The sequence below is a fragment of the Danio rerio genome, chromosome 25 (genome assembly GCF_052040795.2).
Source record: "Danio rerio strain M-AB ecotype USA chromosome 25, GRCz13ab, whole genome shotgun sequence".
In the NCBI taxonomy this organism is placed as follows: domain Eukaryota; kingdom Metazoa; phylum Chordata; class Actinopteri; order Cypriniformes; family Danionidae; genus Danio; species Danio rerio.
In genome coordinates, this window is record NC_141045.1 from 34,191,658 (window position 1) to 34,208,067 (window position 16,410).

Genomic DNA, 16,410 nt, shown 5'->3' on the forward strand with positions numbered 1-16,410 from the left:
TAAACAAATACAATTATACAACTAATAAAAATTCTCATAATAACTAATATTAACTATTTTTATCATATACTATACAGTTGAAGTCAGAATTATTTGCCCCCCTGAATTATTAGACCGCTTGTTTATTTTTTCCCCAATTTCTGTTTAACAGAGAGCAGATTTTTTCAACACATTTCTGAACATAATCGTTTTAATAACTCATTTCTAATAACTGATTCATTTTATCTGTTACATGTCATGATGACAGTAAATAATATTAGACTAGATATTTTTCAAGACACTTCTATACAGCTTAAAGTGACATTTAAAGGCTTAACTAGGTTAATTAGGGTAACTAGGCAGGTTAGGGTAATTAGGCAAGTTATTTTATAACGATGGTTTATTCTGTAGACTATTGAGAAAAAATATTTAACTTAAAGGGGCTAATAATTTTGACCTTAAAATGGTGTTTAAAAAATTAAGAACTGCTTTTATTCTAGCCAAAATAAAACAAATAAGACTTTCTCCAGAAGAAAAAATATTATCAGACATACTTTGAAAATTGTCTAACTCCATTAAACATCATTTAGAAAATATTTAAAAAAGAAAAATAAATTCAAAGGGGGGCTAATAATTCTGACTTTAACTGTATATTTTGTACACAACAAAATCTCCTCAGTAAAATGTACTCAGTTCAGAGAATATTTGGTCCCTCTTTAAATAAGGGCAAACAGGTTGGTAAAAAGTAAAGCTGCTGTTTGTGGAGTTGCTTAATGATCCTTGGCTGAGATTTTGAGAGATTCATATTATATTTTAGCTGACTGAAGTCAGTTGCAGTTTTGTGTTTCTCTTCTGTGTTTCTGCTTATTAACAGCATGTATTCCAAAATAATCCCTTCAATGTCTCATTAACTTGAGCAACATTAGCTCAGGCCCCGTTTACACTAGTGCCTTTTAGTTTTAAAATGGCGTTTTAGATCAAAAACGATCCGCGTCCACACTAGCGTTTCTGAACATATCTCCGTCCACACTACGCCAACAAAAACGTATATCACGTGACCATTCGCGCACTCTGGGCATGCGCGTTCTAGTATAAACAGGAAGCATGTGTCTCACTCAGCATTTGGTTATTGTTAGTCAACAAACGCCAGTTGAACAATGAACGCAATGGCAAAAACGCAAGAGAGGTCTTTTTGTGGACAGACGACGAAGTCGAGCTGTTACTAAACGTAACAAATGAATAACTGCACAATGGTGCCTAAAACAGACAATAGTGCATTTCTGTGTCCATGATATTGTTTACATTAAAAGGCTGGTCTGCTGTCTTCCGGTAGCGTTAAAGCCATGTGTTATAGTCATGTGATAGAGGCTTGACGAATAAGGGAAGGATACGCAATGACACAAAAGCCCCAATCAGTTAGCGAATCTCAGCAGCCCCGCCTCCGTTTTCAGATGACTCCGTTTTCCCTCATCCAAACTGAGACGGAGCAGCAGTGTTTCAGAATGAAAACGGACTCTCCAGCGTAGTGTGGACGGATGGTGTAACCGTTGGAAAACTTATGCGTTTTCAAACTAAAACGCATTAGTGTAAACGGGGCCTCAATTTAGAGAGGGACCAAATACAGTCTAAACTGAGTAATAATTACCCAGAGGATTTTGCTGTGTATCATTTTAAAAAAAAACTAAAAAAATTATATATTTTGAATTTAGTTAAAATTTTGTTAATTTGTGAGGCATATTGTATGACATCGTATCATTCAGTTTCTGTTTTTACTCATTCTAACAGTACCTTGTTAATTTTTTGTAGAGTACTAAAATATACAATCTTTCTTTAAAATTTCCTTTAGCTTAGTCTCTATTTCAGAGGGCACCACAGCAAAATGATCCACCAACTATTCCAGCATATGTTTTAAACAGCGGATGCCTTTCCAGGCGCAACCCAGTACTGGGAAACACCCATACACACTCATTCACTACATACAATTTCATTCATTTATTTTCTGTTCAGCTTGTTCCCTTCATTAATCTGAGGTCGCCACAGCGGAATGAACCGCCAACTTATCCAGCATGGGTTTTAAGCAGCGGCTGCCCTTCCAGCTGCAACCCATCATTGGGAAAACAGACAATTTAGTTTATTCAATTCACCTATAGCACATGTCTCTGGATTGTGGAGGATTATGGAAGAAACCCACACCAACACAGGGAAAACATGCAAAACTCCACACAGAAACGCCAACTGGTCCAGCCGGGACTCGAACCAGTGACTTTCTTGCTGTAAGGGGATAGTACTAACCACTGGGCCACCATTTTACCCACTGAAATATACATTTTAATGCAATTATTATTCATTCATGCATTTTCTTGTTGGCTTAGTCCCTTTATTAAGCTGAGGTCGCCACAGCAGAATGAACCGACAACTTATCCAGCACGTTTTTTATGCAGTGGATGCCCTTCCAGCCGCAACCCATCTCTGGGAAACGTCCACACACGCATTCATACATTACGGACAATTTAGCCTACCCAATTCACCTGTACCGCATGCCTTTGGACTGTGGGGGAAACCGGAGCACCCGGAGGAAATCCACGCGAACGCAGGGAGAACATGCAAACTACACACAGAAAAGCCAACTGAGCCGAGGCTCGAACCAGCGACCTTCTTGCTGGGAGGCAACAGCACTACCTACTGTGCCACCGCGTCGCATGCAATTATTACTCAGATATTTTAATGTAAAAATGCATAATGCATGAGATAATAAATAAACCAAACAAAATATTGGCTTATTGGTTAATTAATAGATTAAAATTACTACAACATGAAAAAAATGAACCTCAAACAAGTTACTGAGCTAAATGAAACGATATGCTATAGAAATGATTGATAAACATAAAAGTTGCAAACATTACAAACAGACACAAAGACACATCGAAAATTAAAACGTCACATTTATCTGATTACACAAACCACAAATCATTTGTGTAAAATTACTCTGAACACGTTTATCTATTTGGCGCAAAACACTTCTCTAAGCCCACAATAAACTAATCAGGAAATCAGTACGACAGATCTTCTCCACACATACCTCTGCAGATCTGAAGACAAATGCGGTTGAGGTCTCGACCGAGGAATTCAAAGCTCCATCACCGTCCAACAATCTACAGGGGAAATGCAGACTTGCAGTTTCCGTGTGATTGTATTATTTTGAATGCTCACAGCTGAGTAACTGCAGACTTACAGAGTGCTGAGGGGTTTCCTTCTGCTCCTGGGTTGCAGTAATAACTGAAAGCTGAAGCTTGTAAAGACACACCTGAGTGAAAGAGAGAGAAACAAGCAGAAGACGAGGTAGTAGAAGAAGAAAAGCCCCAGGGCTGTGAGGGAGAAAAAAAGGATTATGTTGCATTGAGAGCTGATTTATGCTCGTCGTGTCGAGAAAAAAAAAAAGCTTCATTACAGGACACACGTCTCTGAAGAAGCAGCAGCTAGGAGATCAAATGCTTTGATAGGATGATGCTTTATTAGGTGTGGATAATAATAAGAATGCATTTTTTGGAAGAATGACATTAATGTTTGGGAGGATGTTATAAACATCGCATAGGGAACCTGAGCATGCGTCAATAGCGTCGCCACATTGGTACAGTGCTCCCAGGACAAATGTCATTCAACCGCACTAGTCAAGACAGTGTTATTACGTGAAGATGCGGGACTTTAGCGTTGTCTACGGGTGTAGTAACATAGGCAGAACATTTCATAGGTAATATTATGTTTTTTTCTGTTTTTGTATGTTCTGAACTTTTGTGCTAAACAGGTAACGTTATTGGGATAACAGTCACTTACTGAATTCACCATACGGCAAAGCAGCTCCAACTCGCACTAAACACTCGGCTTATGCTAGTTTTGTTGAATAAAATCAGCAAACAATGCAAAAGAAATATGACATTGAGATGTTGCGCTGCCAGAAACTTGTATTATTGTCAGCTAACGTTAGTGAAAGAGTCGTTCGGGGGATTCATTTACAAACGAATCGCTCCCTCTGTCAGTATGAGAAGTGAAAGCAGGAGAGGAGCTGTGTTTCAGGACACGGATTAGATTAAATTTAACAGGGAGGGTGAATAGTACATTTCTGTACACACAAACACAAGCTTTTTGTCAGGAATGCTCGTGCGGTCACTGATCCATCAATGTAGAAAAGTGATGTAAAATTATGATTTTCGTAATTAGAAAAAAAAATTACATACTGACATCCAGGAAAACTCCCGATCACAGATATATGTGTATATCTCTGGCTTTGCATGGCCACAGTCCTCCACTGTACCTTGGTCTCGCAGTCATTTCAAAGGAGCGCTACCCTGTAGCAAGATGGCGGCGCTATTGACGCATTCTGTCCAATAGACAACAATAGGCCAGGCGACATCTAGTGTATATATCTATGACGAAGTAACATAACTATTCTACATTTTGTCAGTTTAGTGGCTAGTTTGTACAAATTCCTAGGAGTTCAGTTAAGAAAATGTTAACTTTTTAAAAGGAGGCGTAGCACCAAACCCCACTCCTAAACCCAACCCTCATTTGGCAATTAGCAGATCATACAAAATTTTACAAACTCATACTTCAAGAGTTCACTCTTAGCTGATGATTGATTATAAAGCTTGTTTGGCATGCTGTCCCGGGAGAGAGCCCTGAGCTCAGAACATCCTCAAGCCCGGGGCTTCCTCCACTTTGAAAGGCAAGAGGGGAGTCTGAGTTCAAGTAGGTCTCGAGAACTCCCCTGGTTTAGTTAGAGCCTATGACAGATTATAGGGATTGCTTTGGAGAGATAAACTGCTGATCGAAAGGCCTATAGCCTCGTGCCAATGCACGCCTCCCATCAGTGCTGATATATAGCCATATCGCACTGCTACTCATGTGGTATTGCTCATATATATATATATAGTGGCGAGATAGAGAGAAAACCCACAAGCAGCGGTATATTTACACCCTTTGCCCCGGAGGGTGATTTATTTACAATCATGGTGAGAGTGTATGGCGGACCGATTGCTCGGTCTTCTGGCCGGGAAGAGTGTAGGGGTTCCGGGGTAAAGGGTGAGGCCGTGCAGGTAGAAGGGAGAGGGGAATTTGTCAGCTGCTTGAGTCCGCTGTGGGAGAAAAGAGACACAGATATTAGCCAGGGAGTCATTTGAGTGAAAATGAAGCTCACAGTCTCTGGTTTGGTCGCTGCTTATATCCTTGTCTCTTGATGGGTCTCAGCTGTGTTTGATTAGTGTTGATGATGAGGGAATTGGTGTGGATCCGGGACCATGGTGACGTTGCATTGGTGAACTCGCCACTATATATATATATATATACAGTTGAAGTCAGAATTATTAGCCCCTCTGAATTAGACCGCTTGTTTATTTTTTACCCAATTTCTGTTCAATGGAGAAAAGATTTTTTTCAACACATTTCTAAACATAATAGTTTTAATAACTCATCTCTAATTACTGATTTCTTTTATCTTTGTCATGATGACAGTAAATAATATTTTACTTGATATTTTTCAAGACAGTTCTATACAGCTTAAAGTGACATTTAAGGGCTTAACTAGGTTAATTAGGTTAATTAGGCAAGTTACTGTATAACGATGGTTTGTTCTGTGGATTATCGAGAAAAAATTTAGCTTAAAGGGGTTAATAATTTAATGGTGTTTTATAAATTTAAAACTGATTTTATTCTAGCCTAAATTAAACAAATAAGACTTTCTCCAGAAGAAAAAATATTATCAGACATACTGTGAAAATTTCCTTGCTCTGTTAAACATCATTTGGAAAATACTTTAAAAAGATTTAAAAAATTTGAAGGGGGCTAATAATTCTGACTTCAACTGTATGTATATATATATATATATATATATATATATATATATATATATATATATATATATATATATATATATATATATATATATATATATATATACACATATATAAATTAATCCTAAATGTAAATAGAAAACAACATAGAGACACAACTAGTGCTAAAATAATTTTGAAAATCTTTCGCATGAATAATAATTTAATTAGAATGAATTTCTACAGACATACATAGAATACTATAGAATACAAAAAAAGATGTTTTATAGAATTATCTGTTGTCTTAGACTTGTCGCATGGCAGAGAATAAGGTTTATTAAGTCTTACCTCCCTGACTCGTCATCCCTCCTTTATATTTCATACAAAAAATCTATCAGGAGGCATGCTTAAGATCACCAGCATATTATTTAAACTGTCCACTTGCAAAACTCACTGCATGCCGTCACCTCCACATTAAAGGCCGGTCGGTTTCACAACGCATGAGTGACGCGTGAGCAGCATGTTTTTTCGGCGCAGGTGTTAACAACCTGGACTCGCACCGGGAGAAGAGCAACACGTCAAGCAGGGCCCAGTAGGAGCGGTGTGTGAGGCACCTGCACCCGGTTATTGTTTTCTGCTCACAAAATGCGTCAGTTTGCTTTTTGATTAAACTACATTGCTTTTACCAGCGGTAGTTCGATTGCACATAGTGAATAACGTCCCATTCCGCGATTACCACTCTTAATAAATACACTTTGCATATGAAGTAAATCATATCTCAAAGCATTTACTGGGGCACTGGCGATTTTTACTGAGGCACGTGCCCCAGTAAATTTGGTTTAGCGACGTCCCTGGTTTACACCAATCCAGTGTAAACACTATTACTACCCTGCAGAAAAATCCAGCTTAAACCAGCCTAGGCTGGTTGGCTGGTTTTAGCTGGTCAGCCAGGCTGGTTTTAGAGGGGTTTTGGCCATTTCCAGGCTGGTCTTAGCTGGTCAGGCTGTAAACTGACCAGCTAAATCCAGCTAAAACCAGCTTGATCAGCCTGGTTTAAGCTGGACATAGCTGGTTTTGGTTGGGCTCGCAGCCTGGCTAGGCTGGTCAAGCTGGTTTTAGCTGGTCATCTCCCAGCCTGACCAGCTAAGACCTGGCTGGAAATGGTTTAAGCTGTTTTTTTCAGTAGGGTACACACATTTCGGTCCAAACAGCTTCCAAAAGTTGATTTTGCATGATAGGAGCCTTTTAGCTCTAAATGATTCTGTTTTAGACATGTCATGTGGTATCTGGTGGCAGGTTAGCATTAAAAAAGTAAAAAAGTTTAACAATAACTTAAACTACAAATAACCGAAATGCACCCTATCATATTTAGATATTTTACATTAATAATTGATTTAGTTTACTGTAAATAATATACATTTTTGGTATATTTCATTCCAGTTTAAGGAAATAAATGGATTTTTATATTTCACTTTTTTACATGCCTCTGTAAAAGTAGACAAAGAATTTCTCATAATCTTTTCACGGGGGTTAAAATGTCTAAAAGTCAGTTCACGGCAAATAAAAATACCTAGCTTTCAAACATTCTCCATTCCTTGTCATTTACAATCACACACAAGCCCCTCTGAAAGACGTTTGAATAGTTTCCTCAATTAAAACTGAGATTATTAATCCTGATGGAAAAAAACTGCAGATAAAACAGTGGTTCTGATCTGACATGTTTGTGTGGGTGTTATTTTAACATTTTACTTACAAATGCATTTGTAGAAATACTATACAATTTCAAACCTCTCTATCAAAAGAGCCACTCATTTTGTAAGGGGTAAAAGCCATCTTAAAGCACATTTAGGAGTAGAATCTCTCAAAAATCACCTTCATTATTGCTCCAAATGATTGCCGGAATGCAATTCACCCCAGTGGCTGAAACTGATAAACATGACGCATCTGGGCCACAAATCACAGAAATACATTTCAACTCTCCGAAGGCAGATTTTTATGATCTCAGAGTCGACAGCTGTGGTTAGCAAGCACATACCAACCAAAGCCAACACATCTCTCTGCCCCTTGAGGCTCTTTCTGGCATCTGGAGACGTTCGCAGACCAGCCTAAATGCAAATGTATCAATCAAAATCACTGCCGCGAAAGCTCATGCTTGAAACATAATAAATGCCCTGCTTGGTCGAATTAATATTAGATGCAGCTACGCGTTTCTATATTTATTCATTCGGGAGATGGTTTTATCCAAAGTGACTTAAAAATTAGGGGTAAAAATAAAGTAGCAAAAGAACTATACGTGAATATTATTTCAACTCACAGTAAGTCTAGCATACGCTGTCAAAAATGCCGGGCTCCACACAATTGTTTTGGCCAGTACACTTCATTTTTGGAGCACTAACAGTTCCTTTGTATAGTTAGCACTTGTGTGTATTGCCTCTTCTTATTAAATTACCGAATGCCTCCTTGATTGTAAGCCACTTTGGACAAAAGCATATAAAACATACAGTAGTTGTATTTTTTATTAAAGTATTTTAAAATAGTTTAAAATTACTGTAATAAAAATATAAAATGAATACAAAATATGTATTTATTATACTTTGTGCTTTGAACAGTATGTTAAAAACATCCTTCGAATTTTTATAAAATGTATGAAATTCCGGTATTCCGTCTTCAACTTTTCCAACACTGAGTGAAAGGCATAAGGAAGCCACCATACAAACTATAATGCTCTTATTAAAATACTCAATGACAGTTTGTTAGGCAGAACGTTTTCTGCCTAAGCTCCAGTGTCACTCTACCTACTTCAGCGACATAAGACATTTACTATACCCAGGAGTAAAACTAAACGTCATGAAATCCCCTTTATTTCTTGTGCTCTCAAATTGTTGTATAGATAATTTAGAGTGATAATTTAGAATGTTTGTTGTTTGTTAAATTATTGTTTTTACTTTGTTTATTATGATATATATACAGTTGAAGTCAGAATTATTAGCCCCCCTGAATTATTAGACTCGCTGTTTATTTTTTCCCCAATTTCTGTTTGACGTAAAGCAGATTTTTTCAACACATTTCTAAATATAATAGTTTTAATAACCCATCTTTAATAACTGATTTATTTTATCTTTGCCATGATGACAGTAAATAATATTTGACTAGATATTTTCAAGACACTTCTATACAGCTTAAAGTGACATTTAAAGGCTTAACTAGGTTAATTAGGTTAACTAGGCAGGTTAGGGTAATTAGGCAAGTTATTGTATAACTAGACAGTAAAGTTCGTCGAGACAAACTTTGAGGCTGGCTTGTCAAAGCCTGTTGGTAATAGTTTATTTAGTTTAAAAAAGTATAAATAGCATGTTAGTAGCATAATTCTAGCATAAATTAGCATGAACCTACCATGTTATTAGCATGATTCTAGCAAGGATTAGCATGTTATTAGCATGACTGTAGTACAAATTAGCATGTTATTAGCATAATTCTAGCATGCATTAGCATGTTGTTAACATAATTCTAGCATGAATTAGCATGTTAGTTGCATGATTCTACTATGAATTAGCATGTTATTAGCATAATTCTAGTATAAATTGGCATGTTACTAGCATGATTCTAGTATGAACTAGCATGTCTGTAGACTATCAGAAAAATATAGCTTAAAAGGGCTAATAATTTTAAACTTAAAATGGTGTTTAAAAAATTAAAAACTGCTTTTATTCTTGCCAAAATAAAACAAATCCAAATCCTTGCTCTGTTAAACATCATTTGGGAAATATTTGAAAAAAAAAAAAATTCAAAGGGGGGCGAATAATTCTGACTTTAACTGTATATGTATTTTTGTTAGTCAAATAATGTTTCGAGTGTTTGACGTATTTCAGGGAATTGTGCTGCAATATCACATTTTAAATAAACTAAACTAACCAACAAAATGTTATCTTACCACTTTAAATATTTAATATTTAAAATCAATTATGAATGTAACTTCTTAGCAAAATTAATTTAAAATCATTACATTTTTATGTTGTATTTATAAAATATCCATAAAATATTTAAAATTAATAATTAATTAATAAAAAAAGTTATTCTTGATTTTATAAAAACAAAATATCACTTTTCAGTAAAAATATAATTTACAAAAAATATTATTGTTGAAAATTGTATAAATGTATTAAAATAAAATTAATAATTGATGTAATAAATGGTGTTGTAATGGTTTCATTAATATTAATAATTGCAGGATTAATGTTTTTTCCTCTGCTTCGAGGGATTATATTTTTTTAATATGTATCATATTAATTAATGAGAAGTTTTAAAAATAATATACTTTATATAACCAAAATGGGCAGCACGGTGGCTCAGTGGTTAGCACTGTCTCCTCACAGCAAGAAGGTTGCTGGTTTGAGTCCCGGCTGGGCCAGGTGGCATTTCATTGTGGAGTTTGCATGTTCTCCCCGAGTGCTCCGGTTTCCCCACAGTCCAAATACATGTGGTATAGGTGAACTAGATGAACTAAATTGGCCATATGTATGTGTATGTACTGTATGGATGTTTCCCAGTGCTGGGTTGCAGCTGGAACGACATCCGCTGCGTAAAACATAAGCTGGATCATTAATATCCTGATTAATAAAGGGATTAAGCCGAAGGAAAATGAATGAATAACCAAAATAAGTTATATTTATAATAAAATGACACATTTATTATTAGTTATTTAATAAAATGACACATTTATACATTTTCAATTTGTATAGATTACAATTTATAATTCATATTTTTTTATATAGTTTATGAGACTGAAGTATTGTAATTGTGATATTGTAAATGTTGGAATATCAAGCCAATTCCATGCGTGTTGAATAAGAAAAGGTCTTGAGAGGGTTTTCTTCAATGCCAAAAATATTAGTAATTTATTAGATACCAATGAATAATTCGATGACAGAGCTCTGGGTTACATTACCCCAACGCAATGCAAGAATTACATTCAAGAGGTTCGCAACTAACATACATTTCCTGACTCTAGCATACATACACAATTGATCTTAACAGGTGAAGTTTTGGTTTAACGTCACATATCAGTCATTCTGCAGTCCTTTGGCTCTTTGTAACCCCTAGACATACTTCCTCTTTCCGCAACCCTTCTCTGCATACAGAACTGAACAATTACGTACATTTTTAATATATTTCACAACTTCTACAAAGATCATGTCAACTTGGGACATGTCCAGACAGCAGTCTGGAACAAACCTAAATTTGTTCTTATACCGCTTTTTCCACTAGTCAGCAGTTCTTCTAAAAAGTATGCAGCACAGTAAAAAAAGAGGAAGTGTGTCAGGTCAAATGTGCTTTTATACAACAGAAAAAGATTGATTAATATGTTGTAAGTCTAACCATTTTTCTAATAAAAAATAAAGACACAAAAGTAATAAAAATAAATGCCTTTGTTCCTACATAAACAATATTGTTTGTGATTCTGTGTTAATGTATAACACTTAAAATATGTGACGCAATAAAATCTGATGCAATGTGGTCCCAACCTGCTCCAAAACAACAACAGTTTTTTTTCCCCCATTGTGTTCAGATGTTATGAGCTTATTTTCCTCTGTAGAAACCCAACTTTTTTTTTCCCCCCAGGAAATAACCAGCTGTGATTAGCAGCCGTGTCACTCCTGATATCGCTTTCATTCTGCACACGGACAAATGAGACAAATGTTATCATCAGTGTCTGGCGTCGACATCAATAACTTCATGTAGTGAATCTGCTAATGCTGTGGATGCAGATTTACTGGTGTCAGATGTTCTGGCAGGCCTTTCTGATTCTGGCAGCAGCTTCACACACGTCGGGGCTTTGATCCGCGCCGCTGTGGGAGATGGTGACAGTTTTCGGGCTATCAAAAGAAGTAAACACAGAACTTATCAATTGAAGTTAGACAAAAATGAAATAAATAAAACACATGAACATTTCATTGATTTTCTTGATATTGCGATCAAGGGGCTCGTGACGACGGCACACTTTCTGGCTGCTTAACAGACCCTCGGCTTCACGGCGTAGGATTGAAAGGCCAGTGAACCTCTAAATTACTCAATGATTTTCTGAGCAGCGTCTCTTTAATTACTGGAATGTTTAGCGACAAAAGGATTATTAACTTCAGGAATTTAAAATAAAAAAGACACCTAACAGATACGGAAGTGTCGGCTAGTCATTTCCAATAACAGCATCACAAAGAACTTGTTCGTCCAAAAACATTGTTTCATTTCAGTACATGTAAATAATATATACAGTTGAAGTCAGAACTATTAGCCACCCTATTTATTTATTTTCTCCCAATTTCTGTTTATTGGAGAGCAGATTTTTTTCAACACATTTCTAAACATAATAGTTTTAATAACTCATCTCTAATAACTGATTTATTTTATCTTTGCCATGATAACTGTACATAATATTTGACAATATTTTTCGAGACACTTCTATACAGCTTAAAGTGACACTTAAAGGCTTAACTAGGTTGATTAAGTTAACCCTCTCAAGGCAGGCGTTGCTGATTTGCAACAGTTAAAAATAACTACCTTATTACTCCAGATACATATTTTTGAGGGTTTTTTTTACTCAGAAGTACCACTGCAGGACTTTGTTGTCCATTAGCAACAAACAGTTTCCCCACTTGCTCACCAGTTGACACACACAAAAAACGTTTCTTGGAGAACCACATGACAAAGTGACTTGGAAACATGAATTACTCAATGAGGATTTGAGATATTGGATTAGGATGCCATATTGTTTTTGTTGTTGTTCTGCCACTGAAAAGCAATTTGTTACATTGTTTGAAAAATTGTATATAAAAAGGTATTGCTCATATCATATTCAGTCGTCAGTGTCTAATTACCACTCTGAGCCAATGTTGCAAATCTGCAACATCCCAGAACGCCTTGCATGTGAAGGTCTCTCTAAAAAATGTCAGTTTTCTATTGTACTACCCCATATGATAATTTTCAGATTATATAATATTATTAATTATATTAAATATTTAATTATATTAAATATCAGATTTTTCCTGTTTCTAAAAATTAATTTGAGCCTGAGAGGGTTAACTAGGCAGGTTAGGGTAATTAGGCAAGTTATTGTATAACGATGGTTTGTTCTGTAGACTATTAGGGAAAAAATATCTTAAAAGGGCTAATAATTTTGACCTTAAAATGGATTTTAAAAAATTAAAAACTGCTTTTATTCTAGCCCAAATAAAACAAATAAGACTTTCCCCAGAAGAAAAAATATGATCAGACATACTGTGAAAATTTCCTTGCTCTGTTAAACATCATTTGGGAAATATTAAAAAAAGAAAAAAAAATCAAAGGGGGAATAATAATTTTGACTTCAACTGTACAGTCCTTCAACATGTTGTCTAAACAAAAAGATAGGATGTTTTGGTTAAGCTGTGCTTTAAATGCATGATTATTGTCTTACTTTCTCTTCTGTGGATGTTGATTGCTCGTCATTTCAGCAATAATGAACAATACATTTCGTGTCTGTCCCTACATTCTTGGCAACTCTATAAATTGGTGTAACGAGGAGACTGACATGGAGGGATCCATTATGCAGTATTTATTGCTCAAGCACTTATTCACACACACAATATGCACTAACGTGCAAACACACAACAACAACAGTCTATGATGAATCAAGACTGGCGATGAATAGACACAGGGAGTATTACCAGGCATAGATCGAGGGCAGGCTGCAAGTATCAGAGTCCGTGAACCAGGCGTGGGTCGTGGGCAGGTAGCGAACATCAGAGTCCTTATAACAGGCGTGGTTCGTGGGCAGGCAGCGAGTATCAGAGTCCGTATACAAGGCGTGAGTCGTGGGCAGGTAGAAGGCGAAGCAGAGTCAAGAAACAGGCTGGAGTTATACACAAGGAGTCAGGCAGGAATAACGCTCAGAAATGCTGGCCGGGGCTAAACAAGACTTCGCACTGAATGAGCGTTTGGTGCTGGCTTATAAAGGGTACGTGGGTCATTAGCGGTATTCAGTTCAGGTGTGCATGATCGGGGTAAATGGATGATGTAATGCTTAGAAGTCCGGAGATGGTGGCCTCTGCTGGCCAGCGAGGGGAATGACTGGGACCGAGTCGGTGACAATTGGATATAAAAAGGCATAACAATCTGTAAAGCACTGATCGAAAAATATGTGACTTGCTCTAAAGTATGTCACTTCCTCTGACATTTATTCTTCTTTCAATAATTAGTGCAAACTGTTTAGGAGGACACACCAATTGTAGATTAATTATATGTCAACTCTGTGACTGTGCTATTTCTCATTTACTTAAAAAAAAAAAACAGTGATATGATGAAAATACCAACGCAATCTCACGGCAATTCGTAACTTTTTGATTTAATGGCTAATTCGTATGAATTCGTACGATCTAATTCATACAATTTAGTACCCAATGACGGTTGGGGTTAGGGGTGGGGCTACTTGCCACTCCTCCTTTTTAAAATCGTAGAATTTCGTACAACTGAACTCGTACAAATTAGCCACTAAACTGGCAAAACGTAAAATACTTACGTTTCCTCGTGAGATCAGGCTAGAAAATATATAGAGATCTGTTTTAGACATGACATGTGGTATCTGGTTTGAGGTTAGCATCATGAGCTCAAGCACAAAATGGTGTAAAACATCAATTCTGTGGTTTAATCCTTGTGTGCTGTTGGGCATATTTTCATCCACTATGGGTTGATTTTGAGTCTTAATTTGGCCACAACTTTAAGTTTTAGCAAATAGAATGATTTTGTCATGGTTGCACACAAGACAGACAAGGATGGTTATCTTTTAAGAGTTTTATTCAAAACAACGTAACTGAATCAGAGTGATGAAGCAGGAGATTGGAGTTTTAGATAGTAGCGATCTAATCAACAGTTCACTAAGGTAAACATCTGAAGGAGAGCGATCTGAACACCAGATCTTCAGGTAAACACCAGAAAAGCTTAAGTTACTTATTCCCTTATTTAGTTGTTATTCGTCCGTAGGCGAAATGGAAACATCCATGGGGTGAGAAGAAGTGTAGAGGAAGGAGAGAAGATGAGGTGAACCATACAACTCCAACTTCGAGGAGTGAAGGAATGAGGTGGGTGTTTAAGTTGTCTGGTGATTGTGTGCGCAGGTGAAGGTAATTAGTATGCTGGTGTTCGGTCACAAGTGTGATGAGAGGTAATGTAATGTAATGTGTATTTATATTGCGCATTTATTGTGTATACACCCAAAGCGCTTCACAATCTTGGGGTGGTGGTGGGGGAGGGGGGTAATTTGAGTTTTACTCACAATTCAACAATGAGTCACACATATATACATACATATATATTCACATGAAGGTCACATTCTTGTAACTTCTCTGCTGTTGCCATAAAGATGTTCCTCCAGAAAAGCCAGAGTTTTCTTCCAGGACTCCTCCTGAGCTCGACTGTGAGGCTCCGTCTCTCCTCCCCAAAGCACCACCACTGTAATACAAAGCAATGTCACTTAAACCTCCTCAAATTCAACACACATGCCAACCATCTGCCTATCTATCAAATCATCTGTCTGTCTATTATTGAGTGTAAAAATACATAAAATATGACGGTTCGGTACATCTTTGGGAGAGGGTACACTCAAAAAAGAATTCTGCTGCTTCTTCAATACAATTCTTGAGTTTTGGGGGGTGTAGGGTCCAGCCGGTTAGTCCAATGGAGGTGTCCACTGCATGTTCGGTCTTTCCAGTGCACAATGTTGATCTATTTTAAACTTAACTCATATCGGACTCCAATTTTAGCATGAGGTGGTTTAGAAAATTAATATATTTATCCTCGTTTTCTCTGACTCCATTTATAAAACATTGATAAGATTATTTTGTTTCCTTTAACATTCTTTTAGATTATGATTGAATATCCTCTTCGGTTCGTTATATTATATTATTCTCGTTCATTCGGATTCATATAACATCCTGAGTCTTGTACCGGCCGAGTATACAATCTCTTAGCACAAGCGTGTCAGTCTTGGTCACAAAACAGAGGCGATTGAGCCCTATCCTAAAAAGGCAGAACCCTACTTACTCAGATTAGGATATTTTTTATGCGGTCCCCATAGAGCTGCTATCTCCTAAATCAGGGGTTTTCAAAGTGTGAGGCGCGCCTCCCCTGGGGGGCGCCAGAGCATGTCAGGGGAGGCGCGGGAGAAAATATTATATAATAAAAATATAATTATTAAGTTTAATTATTATATGTATTTTTTATTATATTTAAACGTTTTAATTAAACAAAGCTAAAAAAAAAATGTCAAAACTAAGAAAACCTTTTTTACCCAGAATGCCATAGCTGTGAATTCGCTTCTGTTTGGCAAGCCCACCAATACAGGTATATGCCTGCTAATACAATGGATCGGTTTCTGAGACCCCCCCCGATTCAAAGCCTTCAAGTTCAGGGCTTAAACCCAAAAGACGACGATATGATGATCAGTATTTCAGTTTAGGATTTACGTGGACAGGACCAGCTGATGAACCACGACCTTTATGTGTGGTTTGTCAAGACATTTTGGCTAATGACAGCATGAGACCCGCTAAACTTCGGCGACACCTTGAAACCAAGCATGATGAGG

General features: G+C 36.8%; 2 protein-coding genes and 1 long non-coding RNA gene across 5 annotated transcripts in view; 1 reads left to right on the forward strand and 2 right to left on the reverse strand.

Moving 5' to 3' along the window:
* lamb4 (laminin, beta 4) overlaps nucleotides 1-3,279 on the reverse strand; it is a 76,222-nt gene extending 72,943 nt beyond the window's left edge. Inside the window, exons 1-2 of one of the 2 annotated variants that reach the window (XM_087310293.1) lie at nucleotides 3,212-3,257; nucleotides 3,059-3,131 (exon numbers count right to left, since the gene is read on the reverse strand). The gene's annotated coding sequence lies outside the window, so the exon portion shown is untranslated. 2 annotated transcript variants of the gene reach the window in all.
* LOC148679487 (uncharacterized) overlaps nucleotides 1-16,410 on the forward strand; it is a 149,882-nt gene that overhangs the window by 127,768 nt on the left and 5,704 nt on the right. The gene's annotated exons all lie outside the window — the stretch shown is intronic.
* The window catches only part of acot19 (acyl-CoA thioesterase 19), a 30,403-nt gene continuing 24,660 nt past the window's right edge, over nucleotides 10,668-16,410 (reverse strand). Inside the window, exons 10-11 of one of the 2 annotated variants that reach the window (XM_087310717.1) lie at nucleotides 15,135-15,278; nucleotides 10,668-11,674 (exon numbers count right to left, since the gene is read on the reverse strand). In XM_087310717.1, coding sequence (XP_087166843.1) covers nucleotides 15,154-15,278 — 125 coding nt within the window. In that variant the 3' untranslated portion in view covers nucleotides 10,668-11,674; nucleotides 15,135-15,153. 2 annotated transcript variants of the gene reach the window in all.